Below are 20,538 nucleotides of genomic sequence, written 5' to 3' on the forward strand. Positions count from 1 at the left end.
AGAAGACACACCCATATTTTATTTATTTATTTATTTATTTATTTATTTATTTATTTATTTATTTTGAGATGGAGTCTTGCTCTGTCACTGAGGCTGAAGTGCAGTGGTGCAATCTCTGCTCACTGCAACCTCCGCCTCCCAGGTTGAAGCTATTCTCATGCCTCAGCCTCCTGAGTAGCTGGGATTACAGGTGCTGGCCACCACACCTGGCTAATTTTTGTTTTTGTTTTGTTTTGTTTTGTTTTGAGGCAGTGTCTTGCCTGTTTGCCCAGGCTGGAGTGCAGTGGCACAATCTCAACTCACTGCAACCTCCACCTCCCAGGTTCCAGTGATTCTCCTGTCTCAGCCTCCCAAATAGCTGGGACTACAGGCGCCCGCCACCACACCTGGCTAATTTTTCTATTTTTAATAGAGACAAGGTTTAGCCATGTTGGCCAGGCTGGTCTCCAACTCTTGACCTTAGGTGATCCGCCCACCTCAGCCTCCCAAAGTGCTGGGATTACAGCATGAGCCACTGATCTTGGCTTCATTCATTTATTTAACACACATGATGTACTGATTGCCTGTTTGTATGCCAGGCTCTGGAGATGAAAATGCGATTAATGGAACATGGTTTCCTGTCTGGCAGCTCTTGATCTAACTAGACAGACTACCCAGTGTATCCCAATTAAGAGACCATGAAAGGCTCTGTGGAACATTAAGAGACTGTGGAACAGGAGGAATACCTGCCTGCCTGGTGAAGTCATGGAAGACAAGGATGGGGAAAGGCTGTTCAACAGAAGGTATAGAGAGCAGCAGAAAACTGGTGAAATCTCCACCCTGCCTCTTACCTATTAATAACATACTTAACCTTCCTGAATTGCAGTTTCCTCATTCTTTGAAAGAGCTTAATTATATTACCCTTTTGGGTCATTTCAACTATTCATTAATGTCATTCAACAACGATTCATTGAGTGCCTGTTATCGCCAGGTGCCACGTGCTGTGCTCGGTTCTGGAAGCAAAATGGTAAAGAAAAAAGAGAGGTGGCTCTGGCCCTTGTGGAATTTAGGACCAGCCTAGCTCAAGGGTCTCCAACCTCCAGCCACAGGCCAGCACCAGCCTATGGCCTGTTAGGCTCCGGGCCACATAGCACGAGGTGGGCAGTGAGGCCAGCAATCATTACCGCCTGAGCTCCGCCTCCTGTCAGATGAGCACGGCATTAGATTCTCATAGGTGTGCGAACCATATTGTGAACTGCGCATGGGAGGGATCTAGGTTGCGTGCTCCTCGTGAGAATCTAATGCTTGATGATCTGAGGTGGAACAGTTTCATCCGGAAACCATCCCTCCACCCCGCTTCGTCCATGGAAAAATTGTCTTCCACGAAACCTGTCCCTGATGCCAAAAAGGTCGATTGGGGACTGCTTGTCTAGTGGTATTGAAGAAAGTGAAATAGTGGCACTAAAAAATAAATTAGAAGTTGAATTAAGGGTTCTGAATGATGGAACACACTTGAGCTGAGACCTGAAGGTTGTGCAGAACCCAGCTATGCAGAAAGCGTGTCAGGGAGAGAGTCAATGTAATTTCAACTGTCTGGTTTATAGTAGTAGCCGCTCAGGTTAAAAAATCACTAGAGTCCATCGTGGTGGCATGTGCCTGTAATGTCAGCTACCCCGGAGGCTGAAGCGGGCGGATCCCTTGAGCCCAGGAGTTTAAGACCAGCCTAGACAAGAGAGCGACCCGCCGTTCCAAAAAAAAAAAAAAAATCACTAATATGTAAGCACGGTTCTGAGTATTTTGCTTGAGTGATTCCATTTAATCATCATAGCTCTTGAAGTAAGTGCTTATCTTCATTCCTCAGAGTGGAAAAGAAGGTACGGAGAGACAGAAGTAAGTTTCCCAAGGTCACCGCTCTTGAGTACTGGAGCCAGGATTCTAGCCCAAGCAGAGTCCGTAAGTTGTGTACCAGCTACACAATGAATGGTGGCTACTAAAGCGTTTGCCAGATGGAGAGGGAAGTAGAAGAGGAGGCATTCCTTTTTTCAGGAATGCTCCATATTTGAAGAGTAATGAGCGCACTTCATAGCAAGGCCAAGAACAGAGTAAAGATGCCCGCGCATAAAAAGCAGCCGCGGTGACCGGGCGCGGTGTCACGCCTGTAATCCCAGCACTTTGGGAGGGCTGATCGCTTGACACCTGGAGTTCGAGACCAGCCTGGACAACAAGAGAAAAATCCATCTCTACAAAAATAACAGTTTAGCCGGCCATGATGGCGCGCGCCCGCAGTCACAACTACTTGGGAGCCTGAGGTGAGGGATCGAGGGTGCAGTTAGTCGCGACAGTGTGCGACCCTGTCTGAGGAACAAAATCAGCCGTGCTGAGAATGAGCCCCGTGTGGTTAGTGCGCCAAGACGCACTGCCTGCGTAACTAGAAGAGCTGACGGACGACTACCCCGCACCACGCCGCTCAGCGGGACACGCTTCTTGGCGGACTTTACAGTGGGAAAGGGGAATGTCTACGTGCTTATGCACGTGGCACTCTCTGCCGGAGGTCCGGGGACTTTCCCCTAGGCAGCGGGGGAGGAACATAGTCCCCAGTTTGTAGCCTAGGATACAGGCCTTCAGCACGACTTGCATAGTCGCTGGCATACTGTATTACTTTATAGCCCTAAAAAAGACTTTATTTTTACATTAGGGTGAGAAAGTTGGTGGCGTCAGAGAAAAACAAACCGTTTTTGGGCATAACTTTCTAAGACTATAGGTTTCCAGAGGCATTGTGGCTAGCAGAATAGCTTAATAGATAAGGAATGAGCAAATGCAGGAAAGCTGGATTGACACTATCTTATGCAAATATGGTCTGGCCCCGCCCTACGAGTGGGCGTGGCCTCCCCGGGAGGCCCGTAGCGGGCGTGCTCGCTTGCGCGTGCGCGTGAACACTGGGGCGGCCGGTCAACGCCGGACTGCTTCGGGACAGCCCGCCCCATCCCTCCACCCGTGGGCTGGCAATGGCGGGCCCAGTTTCTCTCTTCGGTATGGTGGGGCTGCTGCTTGTGTCTGCGCTGCCCGGGGTCCTAGGAGACCGCGCCAGTCCCGACCTCCGGGCACACCCAGGTATCAGCGAGAGCTGCTGGAAGAGGGCCGGGACTGCGCACCGGTCCCAGGCCCCACCCAGCTCGGCTGACTTGCCTGTGTCCTCCCTCCGCAGGGAACGCAGCCCACCCCGGCTCTGGGGCCACGGAACCCCGACGGCGACCACCGCTCAAGGACCAGCGCGAGCGGGCCCGGGCCGGGTCGCTGCCTCTGGGGGCGCTTTACACCGCGGCCGTCGTGGCTTTTGTGCTGTACAAGTGTTTGCAGGTGCGGGACCGCCGGGGGTGGGGATGCCCTGAGCCCGAATCTCCCATGGGGGCGCCAGGGTACCAAGAGCAAGACACAGCTTCCCTGTCTGTAAAATAAAGACAAATGGTCCGTTGGCCTTCCAATATTATGAGGTTATTTTGAGGATCCAGGGAGGTAACGGATGTGAAGAGTGAACTGTAAATAAATAATGACCATCACATTTAGTTCTCCCACAATCTAATGAAGAGTAGTCACTTGCTCGAGGTCACCCAGCGCTGGCAACTACTGGAGCTAGGATTTGTAGCAGTGTCCATGCTACAAGAGTGGGGCCACCTTGGCACAGGAGGTTGATTGCTGCAGCGTGTTTCTAGAGTTCCAGATATGAAGTGGTCTTATGTTGTCCTTGGGAAGGAGGCCCTGAAATGTGAGTTGACAGTACATTTTGAAAAGTAGTACCTTCCAGGGCTGTGTCTTTAGCCCTGACCCTATTACATAGTTGCATTATAAAATAGAACCGATGGAACCAGTTTAGATGCATGAAACTAGAAGAGATAGCTAATAATGACCCCAGGTAGATATGACAGGCTAGGATGAATGACTGAATTTAACGATGAACTTTGAGGACAGACTAGTAAATTCTATTCTTGGACCTGAGTACAGTCTGGAAGAAACATAAAGTAGCAGCAACTCTTACGAAAGAGATTTAGGCATTCCAGTTGACTGAGTTTACTGTGGGATGTGACAAGCCACTTCCCAAATCAGTGCTGGGAACATGGCACTGTGCTTCACCTGTTGATCAGAATGCCCCTGGAGAATTGTATTCGCCTCAGGGCACTGCTTTAAGAGCACTACATGTTCAGTAAACCACCAGAGAAAACCACCGTCAGTGAGCACTGACTGTAAAGACTGAAGTTATTAAACCAGAAAAGACTCAGGAAAGGGGGTGAGGGTGTGGCCATTGTCTTCAAATTCCTGAGGGGCTGTCACATTGAGGAGACATTATTTTGGAAGCCTCCAGTAAGCACTATGGAAAGAAGATACATAAAGGACAAATTTTGGCTTTATGCATGAACTGTCTAACAACCAGGGTTTTTGTTTTTTGAGACAGAGACTCCTTGTGTCACCCAGGCTGGAGTGCAGCAGCGCGATCTCAGCTCACTGCAACCTCCGGCTCCCAGGTTCAAGCGATTCTCCTGCCTCAGCCTCTCAAGTAGCTGGGATTACAGGCATCTGCCACCATGCTGGCTAATTTTTGTATTTTTAGTAGAGACGGGGTTTCACCATGTTGGCCAGGCTGGTCTCAAACTCCTGACCTCAGGTGATCCACCCACCTCGGCCTTCCAAAGTGCTGGGATTACAGGTGTGAGCCACCGCGCCCAGCCACCAGAGCTATATTCAAACCGGAGAGAGCTGCTCATTCCTGGAGGTGTTTTTCAGCAAACTGAATGACCATGTGTGGGACATAGGACATGTTGCTTCATGTGCTGGGTGAGGAGCTAGATAGATTAGAATTGCTATTCTCTGAGCTAAAAACCCAATCACCGTCTCCACCTCAAATTGCACTCTCTCCTGGCTGGCTCTGGAGACTGAGGTGATGGAGCAGAACCTTGTTGCTTCAGTTCTGCCCTTTCCTTCTTCCACAACAGGGGAAAGATGAAACTGCGGTTCTCCACAAGGAGGCAAGCAAGCAGCAGCCACTGCAGTCAGGTGGGTGTAGCAGAAGTCTGTGCTGGGTAGAGGGAGATTAGGGGACAGCAGAAGATACGTAACCACTTCTGCCCCCCTTTTTTGCCTTATCCCCAGAGCAACAGCTGGCCCAGTTGACACAACAGCTGGCCCAGACAGAGCAGCACCTGAACAACCTGATGGCCCAGCTGGACCCCCTTTTTGAGCGGTGAGGAGAGCAATGATTCTGTTAATTTTGGGGGAATTTGTGGCAGGAGGGAGGAATGGGGACATAAGTTGGGAGCCACTGAGTGGACATTTCTTCAGTGTGACTACTCTGGCTGGAGCCCAGCAGGAACTTCTGAACATGAAGCTACGGACCATCCACGAGCTGCTGCAAGACAGCAAGCCGGACAAGGGTATGGAGGCTTCAGAACCAGGTGAAGGCTTGGGAGGCGAGTCTGCTGGAGGTGGAGACAAAGTCTCTGAAACTGGAACATTCCTGATCTCTCCCCACACAGAGACCAGCAGACCTCTTCCTGAGGACTTTTGTTTAAAGCAAGACGAGGAGGAGGTTGGTGACAGTCAGGACTGGGAGGAGCCCACAAACTGGACCACAGAGACATGGAACCTATCTACTTCCTGGGAAGTGGAGCGGGGGCTACGGAGAAGGTGCAGCCAGACTGTGGCAGAGGGCCCCAGTCACAGCCCTGGCTGGGAAGGAGGGACGATAGCTGAAGGTTGAGTAAAACAAAGTCTGTTTTTGTGATGGGGTGCTCCTGTGTGTTTTTTCCATCCTAGCTGGTTGTACACACCCATACTAGGTGCCTAAGGACAACTGGGCCTTCTTGAAGAGCTGTCCTTATTAGGACAAAAAGAGGCTGCCTTCCAGTGTGACAGCAGAAAAGATAGAGGGAGCTCCAGCTCTTTTCCTTGTATTCCTGAGGCCACCAGCATACCCGTGTTCAGGGCCCAAAAATCCCTTTTCTCATAGCAAAACTGAGACAGAAGGGTCTTTCCCCCCAAAAAGAAAAAACTTTACTCAAATCCAGTGGAAAAATAAATGATAGAAACTATACACAACATAAAAATAGCCACATTTACAAAGCTGCAGCCTTGATAAATGATGGGCCATGGACACAGCACGGAGCTTATCAGTCCCAAATCCCCTCATCTGTGTTAGGGGCTGGTTCAGTTGGGTCAGACTTGGTTTCCTGATTCTTTTTTAATAAAATATCTTAATTATTTTTTCTTAAATAGAGACAGGGTCTCACTCACTGCGTTGCCCAGGCTGGTCTTGAACTCCTGGGCTCAAACGATCCTCCCACCTCTGCTTCCCAAAGTGCTGGGATTACAGGCATGAGCCACTGTGCCTGGTCGTGATTTTTAAGAGTTGGTCAGGTGATCTTGAGTAGCTTGGTCCAGGTAAACACAAAGTGACCTTTGTCAAATCATGAAAGGTTCTGTTTTGTTCAGTACTGAAGAAGATTCCTTTGTACTCCTGGCTGTGACCTATCCCTGAGGTATCCTGAGTTCTGGAATCTGTAAGATTCCTCTAGTTTTTCTGGCTGCTGTGGAGAGAAGACAGTCAGTTCAGGCACTGGCATGAGTGCTCTTTTCAGACAAAATCATCTGTGGGGTTGGTGGCTGGGGCGTGCCAGACCAATGTAGGGCACGAGACAGGAACTGCTTATTTCCTGCTTGTGGGCCTCATCACAGCGCCCTTCCTGGGGGAAGACAGAACTTACCTGATAGCCCAAGTCAGACTGTGGTACCAGCATGACAGCTCCTCCTGGTCTGTGGACATAAGCAGTAGCTTCTCATGAGGGAAGGACAGCTAGAGAGAGACCACCTCTTAGCGCATGGCTCAGAAAGGTCCAGGCTAAAGCTGAAGCCCTTGCTGTTTCCATGGAGCTAATTCGGGGATGAGACAATTACTAGGTATGAAGCCTGAGCCCCAGCTATCCTCTCTCAATGTAGATGGTGCTGTTCCTATGAAAAGGGACCCACACCAGGAAGATAAACCAGCCTATAAGCATCTGAGACATATTTTGGGTCTAGGGTTCCCACCTATTACTTACACTGAGCAACCCACCACAAGGGCCTCCTGAGTGGCCAAAGACCCTGCTGAGTTGACACTGGGCCATGGGGTAGAGGGCCTTGCAGGCAAAGGTGCCACTCTGCAGCAGGTGCAGTGGAGGTCGAGGCTTGGCCATGAGCAGCACATCAGTGAAGAGGAAGAACATGCGGGGCCGAGGCTCCCCATGGGGAGGCACCACCAACAGCCAGCCCTGGCGTAGGAACCAGCGCCCTGGGGGATGGGAGCGCTGTTATTCTAGGGCAGCTTCAGGATCCATGGGAATAAGAGGAAAGGGAAGCTAAGAAAGCAGGGGTTATGTGCTGGGTCAATACCGGAAGAAGGGTGAGTAAGAAAAGAGCAGCTGGTTGGCGCTTGGAGAGTTAGATAAAAATAAAAGACGGGGCAGTTGAGGTTTGAGGGGGAAGTAGGCAGGCTACCTGAGGTCAGCCCCTTTGCCTGGCGTCCACTGAGCAGAGCCTGGACACGCCGAAGGTGCTGGTCATTCTTCTGTTTCTGACCAATGGTGTGGACTCTCTGGGCAGTCTCACTTATCAGTCGGGCAGCCCCTGGAATAACATCTCCCACGCCTTACTCCCCAAATAACTTTGACTTTGGGTGGCATGGTTGTGAAAGAGGCTATTCTGGAGGGGACCAGGGTCAGGGTCTGACTTCTTGAAGAAAAGGCAGAGCAGTAGGGATACTGTATACATGTCAGTGGAAGATAGGGTCATACCAGACATTGTTGGAGGTCAGAGTCAGAAAGGGATACAGGAAAGGAAGCCTCCAGCCTGCGTTGCAGAGGAGCAAGAACCTACGTGTGAGCTGTTGATGGTCAGGGCTGTTGGGACCTGTGTTTTCAGCCAAAGCAACGACGAGATTCTCATACCTGGAATTCAACAGTGGGAAGTCTGAGGGGAAGCACAGCCAGGCAAAATTCCCCCTGCCTGATGTGCAGATCACCCTCTACCCATACTTCAATTGCAAGGCCAGGAAAGATCTGCTTCTGGCTACTGTATCCCCTTCTTTCATGTAGGACTGAGAACCAGGGCTCACACCACACAGCCCTCTTCCATCCCGCACTGAAGAGTCAGTGGCAGACTAGCCATAGTTCAGGAGGCCAGACTGGAAGATGAAAGTTTATCAACCCAAGGAGGATGCTACAGACAGCCTGACTATAGCCCTTAACTCAGGCTTAACCCAGAGACAGAAATTCTAAGCCAGGCCAGCCCCTCATCTGAAACTTTTCCAGAAACCGTGCCTCAGGCCCTAGTAGAGGCCCCCTCACTTCAATGTAAAGTCCCACAGTTCCAGCTGAGGGCCTCAGGCTGCAGACTCTCAGTACTCCAATGGGTTCACATTTACTCTTGCAAAAGGTTTTTAGAAGCAATTTGGCTCAGGGTCGAGGCAGGGCTTTGGGATCGACCCCAAGACATCCCACAAAGCTGAGGGCCGCAGTCATACAATCTCAAAGAGAGAGGCGGCTGGAATCAAGGGAAGTTCACTCACTGCTGGAGCCGCTGCAGAGGCAGAGGGAGTAGGTCCTGGAGCTGAAGGCCCCCAAACTCAGGGCGGCTTTCCTGAAGCCGCACAAACCTCCGGAAACCTTTATTTTTCTTTAGCTGCTCCTGGAGTGAGGGAGAAAGGATTGGAAGCAGGGAGACAAGCCACTCCTTATATTGCATTCATCTGTATCCACATTCCCAGCCTTCAGTAAGCTGTGCGCTCCTAAGAGAAACCCTGTCTCCCTACAGAGAACTTACCACAGAGCTGAGCACCCAGAGGGCTCTATAAATGCAGGAAATGTATAAAGTTTGGGTCTCCAGATGAAGGGGAAAGGTAAGGGGCAAGATTTGAGGTCATCTCCAGGTTACCTGCAGGGTGGTCTGGGATCTCTCTGAGTTGGCAGCAAATTGGTTATAGAGCTCCAAGTGGCGGCAGAAGCCCTCCAGCCCTTGGCCCCAGCATCCTCCTTCCAGGTAGGGAAGCAGCTCCCTGTGTGGGCGAGGACAGCAAAAGAGCAGCTCTAGAGCCACTCAAGCACCACCTCATTTAGTTCTCATGAGAATTAATAGCACTAATAGTAGTGCTATTACCCCATTGTACAGATGGAGAACAAGGGCATGCTAAAGGCACTGGGCCAAGGCCACAGGTGAGGTAACTGGCGGACTCCAAATAGAACCTGATACAATCTGAGTCTCTGACTCCAAGCTCTGTGCACGGCCACAGGCCAGGACTCTCCCTCCTTTCCTCTCCCTGTGCCCCTTCCACTTACTGGCTCGCGCCGTAGATGAGCTCCCAGGAGCCAAACAGGGCCTGGCGCTCAGGTGGTCGCAGGGTCCCCTTGGCTTTCAGGATCCCCAAAAAGTACTGCGGAAGGAGAGAATATTGGTTCCTAGCCTGGAGGAAGAGGAGGCTAACGCCAGGCTCCCCCAGAAACCGCAGAAGTCTGCCCAGGCTCCCTGCATGCAGAAGGATAGTCCAAGACCACCCTATTCCGGGTTACCGACCTCGCAGAGACCCTCCCACACCCTGGGGTCCCCGTTCCATAATGGGAGTGTGTGCCAGGTCCCGCACCGTGGCCACCAGCCCCAGCTGTTCTTGGTAGCGCCGCTCAGTCGCTAGCAGCTCCCGGGCGGTGCAAGCGCGTTTCCGCTCCCAGCGGGCACGCTGCTCTTGCACCGGGGACCGCACACCCGCGTAGTGGATCTCCATGCCTGGCTAGGGGATCGACACTTCCGGCTGCAACCCGCGGCAGATTCAAATCCTAACCGCTCTAGGGCGGGAGCCGCGGAGGCGGGGCCGGGGAGGGCAGCGCGCAGGAAGGAGCATGCGCGGCGGCCGGCCGGACAGCGCAGGGTCTCTTTAGTCCTGCCCCACCGCCAGGGAGGCGCCTTAGCTGCGCGGCGCCGGCAAGGGCAGGGCGGGGTGGGGCAGGTGTGGGGCCCTCCTCTGAGTGGCACTATGTTGGAGCAGCAGCCTGAACTTTCAGTCAGGAGACGGGCTGCAGATGCTGGCAGGAACTTAGCGTCCTATCTGGAGAATTGGATGGGGGTGGGGCGCGATCATTACAGTACACATTCTGTCCCGAGCCCATGCCGAATGCCAGGGGGTCGGTTGTTCCCAGAATTGGCTAGGAAAAGGTATAGCCATTTGAAGGAATGATATGAAAGTATTAAATATTATAAATGGTGTTGTGAAGAAGCTATTAATATGGGAAAACACACATAGTAAGTATATTGCTGAGAGGAAAAAAGTAGGCTACGAAGGTGTATAATATAATCTCCTTTGTATAAAATACATACAAAAGGTTTGAAGGCGAAACAAGCAAAAGCTAACTGTGTGGCCGGCACGAGAGCTCACACCTGTAATTCCAGCACTTTGGGAGGCAGAGGCGGGAGCATCGCCTGAGCCCAGGAGTTCGAGACTCCATCTCTCCAAAAAAAAAAAAGAAAGAAAAAAAAAAGTTAACTGTGGTTTTTATCTCTGGGTAATGGAATTGAAGATAATTTGTTTAACAAATGTGTATTAAGTACCTAATCTGTATCTGTGCCAGGCACTGGATCACTGAAGCTAAAGGGATGAACGGGACAGACAGGGCGATTTTTTAAATTCTCGTATACTTCTGCCTTTCCCAAGTTTTCTACATTAAGCATGCATTACTTTGTAGTTAGAAAAAAAATGTTATAAAAAAAACAAAATGTCAGAAACTTTAGGCCCCCTCCCTACTGTTTTGGACTCCTAGGAATCTGGACCCCAAGCCAAGAACGAGGGGATTGTCAAGGTTCTGAGGTCTCCACCACCTCCCCACCAGCTCTGACATTCTAAGAATTCTAAGAAAGAAATAATGCTGGGCTTAGACCAGGGAGAAATAACTTGAAGCGCTTGGTTGAAGGAAGGGGAGAGTTTGGATCAGACTGTACCTTGGGCTCATGTCCCAAGGAAACTGGTAGTGATACCAAATAGGTAGAGGACTGGTTATACTGTCTCAAGTGAATGTGGGACAGTCCACACACTAAGAGCTCGAACATAGAAGAGGACAGATAATCCCGTGGTAATTGGTGTCACTGTGAGCCCAGGTGATGAGAGTAGACCACAACACCTGGGGTGCAGTTGGTGATGGGTATGTTTGTGAATGCTGCCAGTGTGTGTTAGTGCTTTGGGTGGGTGGAAGGGGGTGGAGAATAGAGCCTCCTATAAGCATCGGTTGGGGAAGAGGGCAAAGCCGAGAGGACACACTGAAAACAATTGGCGACAACTAATTCCCTGGGGACCAAATCCCTCACAGAGCAAGTCAGGCATACCACACTCTACCTGGAACAGCTGCTAAACTCTGCTCCCACAGCCAAAGATAGGAGGGGCCAACAGGAGGAGGTTCAGAGGGTAGTCAATAACCCCTTTATTCTTTATCCTCAAATTTTGCATTCAACCTGATGGATGCTGGAGAAGCCCTAGGGATGCTTTGAACAACAGTCATCAGTCATTCAACAAAATTAGGCTGAGTGCGGTGGTTCACACCTGTAATCCCAGCACTTTGGGAGGCCGAGGTAGGCAGATCACCTGAGGTCGGTAGTTACAGTTACAATGGCTGTGTGCTTCTTTATGTGTTGTTGGAAACCAGCCTGACCAACATGGTGAAACCCTGTCTCTACTAAAAAATACAAAATTAACTGGGCATGGTGGCACATGCCTGTAATCCCAGCTACTTGGGAGGCTGAGGCAGGAGAATCTCTTGAACCCAGGAGGCAGAGGTTTCAGTGAGCTGAGATTGTGCCATTGCACTCCAGCCTGAGCAACAAGAGCGAAACTCCGTCTCAGAAAAAAAAAAAAAAAATTAAATGCCAATCATGTGCCAGGTCCTGTGCTAGGCATGAAGATGAAATGGTGGACAAGAGAAATATGACTCCTGCCCATAGGCAGCTTACACTCCAGCATGGCAGATACAGTAAGGAGTCACCATAAAATGAGGAAACATTACAAGGGACATTTAGGCTTCTACACAATCATGCAGTGAAGGGACTGATCCTAGTGTAGGAGTCAGGGAAGGCTTCTCAAAGGAAGTAATATGTGAACTGATGACCTGAAGGATGAATAAAACCTGGCTAGGCAGAGCTGGGTGCTGGCAGCAGGGGAAGTGGAAAAAAGAGTCAAACAGCACGGACAAAGGCCTGGACACACACATACACAAGCATACGATGAATTTAAGGAACTGCTAGACGTTCTGTAAGATGAGAGCATAGACTGCAAGGGAGAGAGTGATGACAAAGGAGACTGGAGAGGTAGACAGAGGCCAAACTTAGAAGGAATTTATATCAGTAAAATTGTGATATAAGTAATAACAAATTCAAAGTGGCTAAACATTAAGATAATTTATTAACTCATGCAACTGAAAAGTCCAGAAGCAGGTGGGCCCTAGTGTTGGCCTAATCCAGCAGCTCAATCATGTTACCAAGGACCTCTTTCCACCACTCCACCGTGCCTTCCATGGTTTTACCTTCATCTTAAGGCTGGCTTCCATTGTGGATACAAGGTGGCTGCCCACAGTTACAATGACTGTGTGCTTCTTTATGTGTTGTCCGCAGAGTTGGTTCCCTTAGCCATCAAATACTTCAGACAGAGAGCTTTACTGATTGGACTCCCCTAGGTCACAAGCCCGCCATGGAAACCAGGGCAATAGTGGCACGCTGAAGGCCACGTCAGTTACTGTGAACCTTATCCTAAGAGCAATGGGAAACCATTGAAAGGCCTTAAACAGGGAGTGAGATAATGAGATGTGCCATTTTAGAAACATCACTCTGGTTAGCTGGACTCAGCAAGACCTATCAGGAGGCAGTTGCAGTCATCCAGGTAAAAGCTGATGTAAGTGTGAGCAAAGATGAAAAATGTGGATGAAAAATTTAGAAGGTAGAATCTATAGGGCATGGTTATTGAATGCTAGGGTGAAGGAAAAGATGAAAGTAGAGATGGTACCAGGTTTCTGGCTTCTAGGCAGAGGGTGGTGCTATTTACTGAAGGAGGATGAAGAGGAGGTTTGTGGGGAAGACAAATTCAACCTGGGGCCTGTTAAACTTGAAATACTTGTGGGACATTCAAGTGGAGATGTCTTGGGTCTTGTCTATTAGGCAGATGGTTATGGGTCTGACATGGGGAGAGAGTCCAGCCTGGGAATACTTGGGTGTCATCAATTTATAGGAGCCATGGGAGTGGATGACACTGCCTTGCAAAGATAAGGAGCAGGATAAGGGCAAAAGCATGAGAGTCTTCAATATGAACTCATCCCTTCTCATCCTGTGCATCCACTTCAGTTCCACCGTACTGATGGTGGACTAAATCGTGGCCCCATAAAGACACGTCCATGTCCTAATCCTCAAGACCTGCATATGTGACCTTGTTTGGAAAAAGTGTCTTTGCAGACATAATTAGTTAAGGATCTTTTTTTTTTTTTTTTTTTTTTGAGATGGAGTTGCTCTGTCGCCCAGGCTGGAGTGCAGTGGCGCAATCTCGGCTCACTGCAAGCTCCACATTCCGGGTTCACGCCATTCTCTTGCCTCAGCCTCCCAAGTAGCTGGGACTACAGGCGCCCACCACCATGCCCAGCTAATTTTTTGTATTTTTAGTAGAGATGGGGTTTCACCGTGTTAGCCAGGCTGGTCTCGACCTCCTGACCTCATGATCCGTCCACCTCCGCCTCCCAATAGTTGAGGATCTTGAGATGAGATCATTCTGGATTATGTTGGTGGGCCCTAAATCCAATGACAAGTGTCTCAATGAGAAACACCCAGTGGAGACACAGGGGCAAGAGAAGGCCATGCGAAGTTGGAGGCAGACATGGAGTAATGCAGCTACAAGTCAAGGAATGCCTGGAGCCGCCAGAAGTTAGAAGAGGCAAGGAAGGATTCTTTCCCAGAGCCTTCAGAGAGAGTCCAGCCCTGCCAAAACCTTGATTTCAGACTTCTGGTCTCCAGAACTGTGAAAAAATCCATTTCTGTTGTTTTAAGCCACCCAGTTGGTGGTAATTTGTTACAGCAGCCCTTGGAAATGAATAAAGATGGGGAGGTGGCCAGAACTACAAGTTAGCCTCAAGGTTCTATAAGGAATTTGATCAGTCTTTGCCCCCAAGCCATGACTTGGGAGAGGGACCATTTTCCCTTCTACCCAACCAGTGAATAGTTTCCTCCTCTGCCATGCTGGGATAGGCAGAGACATGTTTTAGTAACATGACCCTTCAGTGTTTTAAAACACAAACCCTCATGAACAAACACTTGACCTATAATAACCTGTATCAGAGAGGTCCTGATCCAGGTGTGGGGTGCCCTCATCAGTAAGTCCTGAGTACACTCTGTCCCAACCTGGGGAGACTCAGGAAACAATAACTCAAACCTGTTTTAGGGTTTGGCAGACTCCCAGCATGATCCAGGATCAGAGTCCACATTCTCCACTCAGATCAGAGACGAGAGAGACAAGGAGAGAAACGGAGCCATAGGGAATCGCATTTGGAAAATGAGTGAGCTGTAACAGAGAGCTGAATTAGTCTTTACCACATTCTGTCTTGTATAGGCCTGTCCAATTCAGATATTACCATGTACTTCCATGTGTCAGGAGCCAAGCAAGGTCCAAGCCAAAGACAGAGCTGACCAAGACAATCAGCTGGCCATTCAGAGTGTACACTGGACAACACTGCCATGGAGAGCTCTGAATTTGGCTCCAGAAATGGCACCCTAGAATCTTAGGCTGACTACATCTGAGGATGACCATTTGGAGGACAACTGTTATTCAGCCATATATATTTTGGTGTACAATATGACAGTCATCTGACAACACAGATGATTTGGAGTGCCACAAAAATGTGGTGTGAGGCCAGGCATGGTGGCTTACGCCTATAATCCCAAACTTTTGTAGGCTGAGGTGGGAGGATCACTTGAGGTCAGAGGATCACTTGAGGTCAAGAGTTCAAGACCAACCTGGGCAATATAGCAAAACCCTGTCTCTACAAAACAAATTTAAAAAATTAGCCAGGGGTGGTGGCTTGTGCCTGTGGTCCTAGCTACTCAGGAGGCTGAGGTGGGGGGATCACTTGAGCCTGGGAGATTGAACCTGCAGTGAGCTATGATGACCCCACTGTACTCCAGTCTGGGTGACAGAGCAAGACCTTGTCTCAAAAATAATAATAATGTAAAAAGTTATGTCCTGTTTATGGAATAGCTGTGGTTTGACATGCACAGGTCATTGACAATGAGCTCCCTGAGGGCAGAGACTATATCTTAGTCAATTTGGTATTTCTCAAGCACCTGGCAAGGTAATCTACAAATAGAAAATGCTCAATAATGGCTGTTGAATAAAAGACTGACTCAATCAAGTACTGAGCCCCGACCTTATGGAGCTGAAGGCCGTTAGAGCAGATAAAATGTCATAAATCACCCTTATATGAGTTAGATGGTGGACAAGGTTATTATTGAGGGCAGGCAAAGAACTGGGTTGGCTCAAAGATGACAGGGATCTTTTCCAGACTAATGGTAGAGGGTTGGTTAAGGAGTTTCCTGAAGGAGGTGGCCTTTCATCTGAGTCTCAAAGAATAGAAGGGATTAGACAGGGAGAACAGTAAAACTTTTTTTTTTTTTTTTGAGACGGAGTCTCCCTTTGTCGTCCAGGTTGCAGTGCAGTGGTGTGATCTCAGCTCACTGCAAGCTCCGCCTCCTGGGTTCACACCGTTCTCCTGCCTCAGCCTCCGAGTAGCTGGGACTACAGGTGCCTGCCAGCACACCCAGCTAATTTTTTTTTTTTTTTTTTTTGTATTTTCAGTAGACACGGGGTTTCACTGTGTTAGCCAGGATTTTTTTAAAAATTATTTTTATTTATTTATTTATTTTTTTGAGACAGAGTCTCACTCTGTCCACCAGGCTGGATTGCAGTGGTGCGATCTCGGCTCACTGCCATCTCCGCCTCCCAGGTTCAAGTGATTCTCCTGCCTCAGCCTCCTGAGTAGCTGACATTACAGGTGCCTGCCACCATGCCCAGATAATTTTTGTATTTTTAGTAGAGTCGCCATGTTGGCCAGGCTGGTCTCAAACTCCTGACCTCAGGTGATCTCCCAAAGTGCTGGTATTAGAGGCATAAGTCACCGCACCCAGCCAGCAAAACTATTTGGAACACAGCAGCAAGTGCACAAGCACTGACCCATCAGAGTTGAAGGTGGCTGAGGCACTCAAGTGGGCTCCTGGGGACTCTGTTATGCCAGGCAATACCTCTTTAGATAAGGGATCAGGAGGTCTAGAGGGTCCCTAAGGAAGAGCTAGGGAAGCAGGGGCACCCGGGAGCTAGGGGCCATGGCTATATGCCAACAAGATTAGAAATATCTTAATATATTTAATTAAGCTACTCAACCATATTGGTGTGTGCCTACTGAATATTAGCCCTAGATGGACCCGAAATGGCCTTATTCTCTTGTGGTTTATTGAAGCCAGTGGAGCCTTACTAGAATGTGAGCTACAAAACAGTAGAGCTGTTCTCTATTCAATGCTGCATCTGTAGGGCCTAGAACAGCACCTGGAGGACTAGAGGAGGCTTAATAAATTGTTAAAAGGGCAGACTAGCCAGCGGTGATGGCACGTGCCTGTAGTCCCAGCTACTTGGGAGGCTGAGGCAGGAGGATCACTTGATCCCAGGAGTTCTGGGCTGTAGTGTAGTATACCAGTCAGGTGTCTGCACTAAGTTCTGCATCAACCTGGTTGCCTAAGGATAGTTGAACTGACCCAGGTGCAAATTGGAGCAGGTCAAAACTCCAGTGCTGATCAGTAGCAGGGTCGCACCTGTAAATAGGCACTGCCCTCCAGCCTGGGCAACATAGTGAGATCCCATCTCGAAAATAAATTTTAAAAATAATTAATTAGAAAAAAAAACAGCCTGTAATCCCAGCACTTTGGGAGAGCAAGGTGGGCAGATCACCTGAGGTCAGGAGTTCAAGACTAGCCTGGCCAACATGGCGAAACCCAATCTCTACCAAAAATACAAAATTTAGCTGGGCATGGTAGCACGCACCTGTAGTCCCAGCTATTAGGGAGGCTGAGGCAGGAGAATCGCTTGAACCTGGGAGGTGGAGATTGCAGTGAGCCGAGATCACACCACTGCACTCCAGCCTGGGCAGCAGAGTGAGACTCTGTCAAAAAAAAAAAAAAAAAAAAAAAGGAAAAAGAAAAAAGGAAAGAAAAGAAAAAAACCTGGGAGGCCTAAGCCCATCCTTGGGGTCCTCACACTCTTCTACCCCATCTCCTTGCACCCAGTCTTCCCCTGCAATCTCTGTTCCATACTAGCCTTCAAGCCCTCAACATGACCTAGTATGAGAATTGGATTCTGTCGCTCTCCTGCTCATAATATTTTATGCCTCCCCTTCACCCAGAATATCATTCTCCCTATTGTTTTTACCAATTGAACTGGTATTTCTTCAAGGATATAAACAAATTTGCCTACTTCTATATTATCTTCTAAAGCAGAATTCATCTCTCTTCCCTCAATATTATGATATTGACAGGGTTTGCCCTCACTCACTAGACTGCGAGCTCCTCAGGGCAGGCAGTTGGTTTTTTGTTTCTTTTTTTTGTTTTTGAGACAGGGTCTTGCTCTGTCACCCAGGCCAGAGTGCAATGGTACAATCTCAGCTCACTGCAGCCGCAACCGCCTCGGCTCAAGCAATCATCCCATTTCAGCCTCCTGAGTAGCTGGGACTACGGGCACATGCCATTACACCTGGCTAATTTTTTGTATTTCTAGTAGAGACAGGGTTTGGCCATGTTGCCCGGGCTGGTCCAAACTCCTGGACTCAAGCAATCCACCTACCTCAGCCTCCCAAAATGAGGGACTGTGTCTTATTCATTTCCATGTCCCTAGTCCATAGCCCAGTGCTGGACCTGTGGTGGTACTAAATACATATTTGTTGGATGCAATAGTAAATAGCATTTCAGGGAGCAAGAACTAGATTAACAAAGGTAGTAAAAGGTTTGGAGAAAAAAATAATAGTTTAATTTGGCTAGAGTATGAGGGAGAGTAGTAGGAGACAAGGCGGAAAGGTCTCTTGGGCAAGGCTTTGAAGGGACTTGGAAGTCAGAAGTACACAATGTGCATATTGTGGTAGGTACTGGGGAGCCAATGAAGACTTTTGAGCAGTTGAGTAACGTGATGAAAAATAAATATAGGTTAAACCTATCAGAGCCCCTCTGACACATACACTTGCTTTTGATTCAAGCTCAAATTTGTCTCCCACATACCCAGTACTTAACTCACCCTCGGGCTCCCCTAGCAGCCTGCCCTACCCCTTTACCTGCTTCCTAGTGGAGTCAGGGATGTATACATAAGCTGCTTTCCCTCTCAGCCAGAGGACATGGGGGCCCCAGCTCCCCTGCCTTTCCCCTTCTGTGCCTGGAGCTGGGAAGCAGGCCAGGGTTAGCTGAGACTGGCTGGCAAGCAGCTGGGTGGTGCCAGGGAGAGCCTGCATAGTGCCAGGTGGTGCCTTGGGTTCCAAGCTGAGTCCATGGCCCTGATAACCTTCTGCCTGTGCACACACCTGCCCCTCACTCCACCCCCATCCTGGCTTTGGTATGGGGGAGGGGGCACAGGGCCAGACAAACCTGTGAGACTTTGGCTCCATCTCTGCAAAAGGGCGCTCTGTGAGTCAGCCTGCTCCCCTCCAGGCTTGCTCCTCCCCCACCCAGCTCTTGTTTCCAATGCACGTACAGCCCGTACACACCGTGTGCTGGGACACCCCACAGTCAGCCGCATGGCTCCCCTGTGCCCCAGCCCCTGGCTCCCTCTGTTGATCCCAGCCCCTGCTCCAGGCCTCACTGTGCAACTGCTGCTGTCACTGCTGCTTCTGGTGCCTGCCCATCCCCAGAGGCTGCCCCGGATGCAGGAGGATTCCCCGCTGGGAGGAGGCTCTTCTGGGGAAGATGACCAACTGCATGAGGAGGATCTGCCCAGTGAAGAGGATCCACCCAGAGAGGAGGATCCACCCAGAGAGGAGGATCTACCTGAAGTTAAGCCTAAATCAGAAGAAGAGGGCTCCCTGAAGTTAGAGGATCTACCTACTGTTGAGGCTCCTGGAGATCCTCAAGAACCCCAGAATAATGCCCACGGGGACAAAAAAGGTAAGTGGTCACCAGTCTCCAAATCCAGGTTTCAGGAGGTTCATGCCTCCCCTCCCATACCCCAGCCTAGGCTCTGGTCACTTAGCGAAGGAGGGGAGCCTGTACTCCCACAGAAGCCCTTCCATAGGTCCCATACCAATATCCCCATCCCCACTCTCGGAGGTAGAAAGGGACAGATGTGGAGAGAAAATAAAAAGGGCGCAAAAGGAGAGAAGTGAGTTGGATAAGATGGGAGAGAAGGGGGAGGCTGGAGAAGAGAAAGGGATGAGAAGTGCAGATGAGAGAAAAAATGTGCAGAGAAAAAATAGGTGAAGAAGGAGAGCCAGAGAGTTTGAGGGGAAGAGGAAAGGAGGTGAAATGGGTACCAGAGGACAAGCAAGAAGAGCTTGTAGAAGTCATCTCATCTTCAGTCTACAATGAGGAAATTGAGGCCTAGGAAGAAGGACACAGCAGGTAGAGAAACGTGGCGTCTTGACTCCCAAGCCAGGAATTTGGGGAAAGGGGTTGGAGACTAGACAAGGCAGAGGGATGAGTTGGGAGAAGAAAGAAAGGAGAAAGGAAAGATGGTGTACTCACTTATTTGGGACTCAGGACTGAAGTGCCCACTCACTTTTTTTTTTTTTTTTTTTGAGACGAACTTTCACTTTTGTTGCCCAGGCTGGAGTGCAATGGCGTGATCTCGGCTCACTGCAACCTCCACCTCATGGGTTCAAGCAATTCTCCTGCCTCAGCCTCTTGCCAAGTAGCTGGGATTACTGGCATGCGCTACCACGCCCGGCTATTAGTAGAGACGGGGTTTCACTATGTTGGTCAGGCTGGTCTCCAACTCCTGATCTCAGATGATCCACCCGCCCTGGCCTCCCAAAGTGCTGGGATTACAGGCGTAAGCCACAGCGCCTGGCCTGAAGCAGCCACTCACTTTTACAGACCCTAAGACAATGACTGCAAACTGGTAGGATAGCTGTTTGGCCCACCCAGTCGCGGTGATGAGTTTGAGTGCGGTCTCGAGCTTTGCACCTGGCCCGCTTAAGGCATTTGTTACCGGTAATGCCCCTGTAAGGCATCTGAGTTTGTGACATCGTTTTGGCCGCCAGGAAGGGATTGGGCCCTAAGCTTGGGCGGTTCATCCTTTTCATTTATACAGGGGATAACCAGAGACACTGGCGCTATGGAGGTGAGACACCCACCTGCTGCACAGACCCAATCTGGGAACCCAGCTCTATGGATCTCCCGTCCCACCCGCCGCCTGCCGTCCCATCCCCTCACCTTTTCTACCCGGGCTCCCTGAGTTCCTGACCTAGGCGTCAGACTTCCTCACTAAACTCTTCCACCCCAGGCGACCCG

General features: G+C 49.8%; 2 protein-coding genes across 15 annotated transcripts; one reads left to right on the plus strand and one right to left on the minus strand.

Moving 5' to 3' along the window:
- Positions 1-2,498: 2,498 nt before the first annotated feature.
- Positions 2,499-20,538, minus strand: ARHGEF39 (Rho guanine nucleotide exchange factor 39). 9 transcript variants are annotated; one of them, XR_002517527.2, is made up of 10 exons: positions 9,638-9,850; positions 9,336-9,430; positions 8,935-9,055; positions 8,570-8,688; positions 7,879-7,949; positions 7,501-7,629; positions 7,065-7,294; positions 6,732-6,897; positions 6,262-6,554; positions 2,499-3,735 (listed from the first exon to the last, which is right to left on the minus strand). XR_002517527.2 is itself a non-coding variant. In XM_021927403.2 (10 exons), the coding sequence occupies exons 2-9, from the start codon at positions 14,468-14,470 to the stop codon at positions 6,745-6,747; spliced, it is 948 nt and encodes a 315-aa protein (XP_021783095.1). In that variant the 5' UTR covers positions 14,471-14,569; positions 20,461-20,538; the 3' UTR covers positions 5,959-6,554; positions 6,732-6,744. The 9 variants fall into 9 exon arrangements, 6 of the variants coding, with proteins under 6 accessions (XP_021783095.1, XP_031510702.1, XP_021783093.1 ...); XM_021927403.2 differs by lacking the exons at positions 2,499-3,735; positions 9,638-9,850 and adding exons at positions 14,441-14,569; positions 20,461-20,538 and having other exon boundaries at positions 5,959-6,554; XR_002517529.2 differs by lacking the exon at positions 2,499-3,735 and having other exon boundaries at positions 5,959-6,551; positions 6,732-6,820; positions 7,079-7,294.
- CCDC107 (coiled-coil domain containing 107) lies at positions 2,872-5,752 on the plus strand. 6 transcript variants are annotated; one of them, XR_638304.3, is made up of 6 exons: positions 2,872-3,090; positions 3,185-3,336; positions 4,965-5,025; positions 5,122-5,212; positions 5,336-5,402; positions 5,505-5,622. XR_638304.3 is itself a non-coding variant. In XM_009188532.2 (6 exons), exons 1-6 carry the CDS (start codon positions 2,985-2,987, stop codon positions 5,726-5,728), a joined length of 747 nt encoding a protein of 248 aa, XP_009186796.1. In that variant the 5' UTR covers positions 2,872-2,984; the 3' UTR covers positions 5,729-5,752. The 6 variants fall into 6 exon arrangements, 4 of the variants coding, with proteins under 4 accessions (XP_009186796.1, XP_009186797.1, XP_003911580.1 ...); XR_638305.3 differs by having other exon boundaries at positions 5,336-5,423; positions 5,505-5,621; XM_009188532.2 differs by having other exon boundaries at positions 5,311-5,423; positions 5,505-5,752.

Source organism: Papio anubis, chromosome 13 (assembly GCF_008728515.1).
Source record: "Papio anubis isolate 15944 chromosome 13, Panubis1.0, whole genome shotgun sequence".
In the NCBI taxonomy this organism is placed as follows: Eukaryota; Metazoa; Chordata; class Mammalia; order Primates; family Cercopithecidae; genus Papio; species Papio anubis.

What these genes read in the sequence shown, in the direction of transcription:
- CCDC107 (XM_003911531.3), top strand. Translation starts at nt 2,985, where the DNA reads ATGGCGGGCCCAGTTTCTCTCTTCGGTATGGTGGGGCTGCTGCTTGTG. An exon ending in CGACCTCCGGGCACACCCAG is followed by an intron (nt 3,091 to 3,184) that starts GTATCAGCGAGA and finishes CTCCCTCCGCAG; the next exon opens with GGAACGCAGCCCACCCCGGC. An exon ending in CTGGACCCCCTTTTTGAGCG is followed by an intron (nt 5,213 to 5,310) that starts GTGAGGAGAGCA and finishes ACATTTCTTCAG; the next exon opens with TGTGACTACTCTGGCTGGAG.
- ARHGEF39 (XM_021927401.2), bottom strand. Translation starts at nt 9,775, where the DNA reads ATGGAGATCCACTACGCGGGTGTGCGGTCCCCGGTGCAAGAGCAGCGT. An exon ending in AGCTGGGGCTGGTGGCCACG is followed by an intron (nt 9,431 to 9,637) that starts GTGCGGGACCTG and finishes CTCCTTCCGCAG; the next exon opens with TACTTTTTGGGGATCCTGAA. An exon ending in GATCCCAGACCACCCTGCAG is followed by an intron (nt 8,689 to 8,934) that starts GTAACCTGGAGA and finishes CCCTCACTCCAG; the next exon opens with GAGCAGCTAAAGAAAAATAA.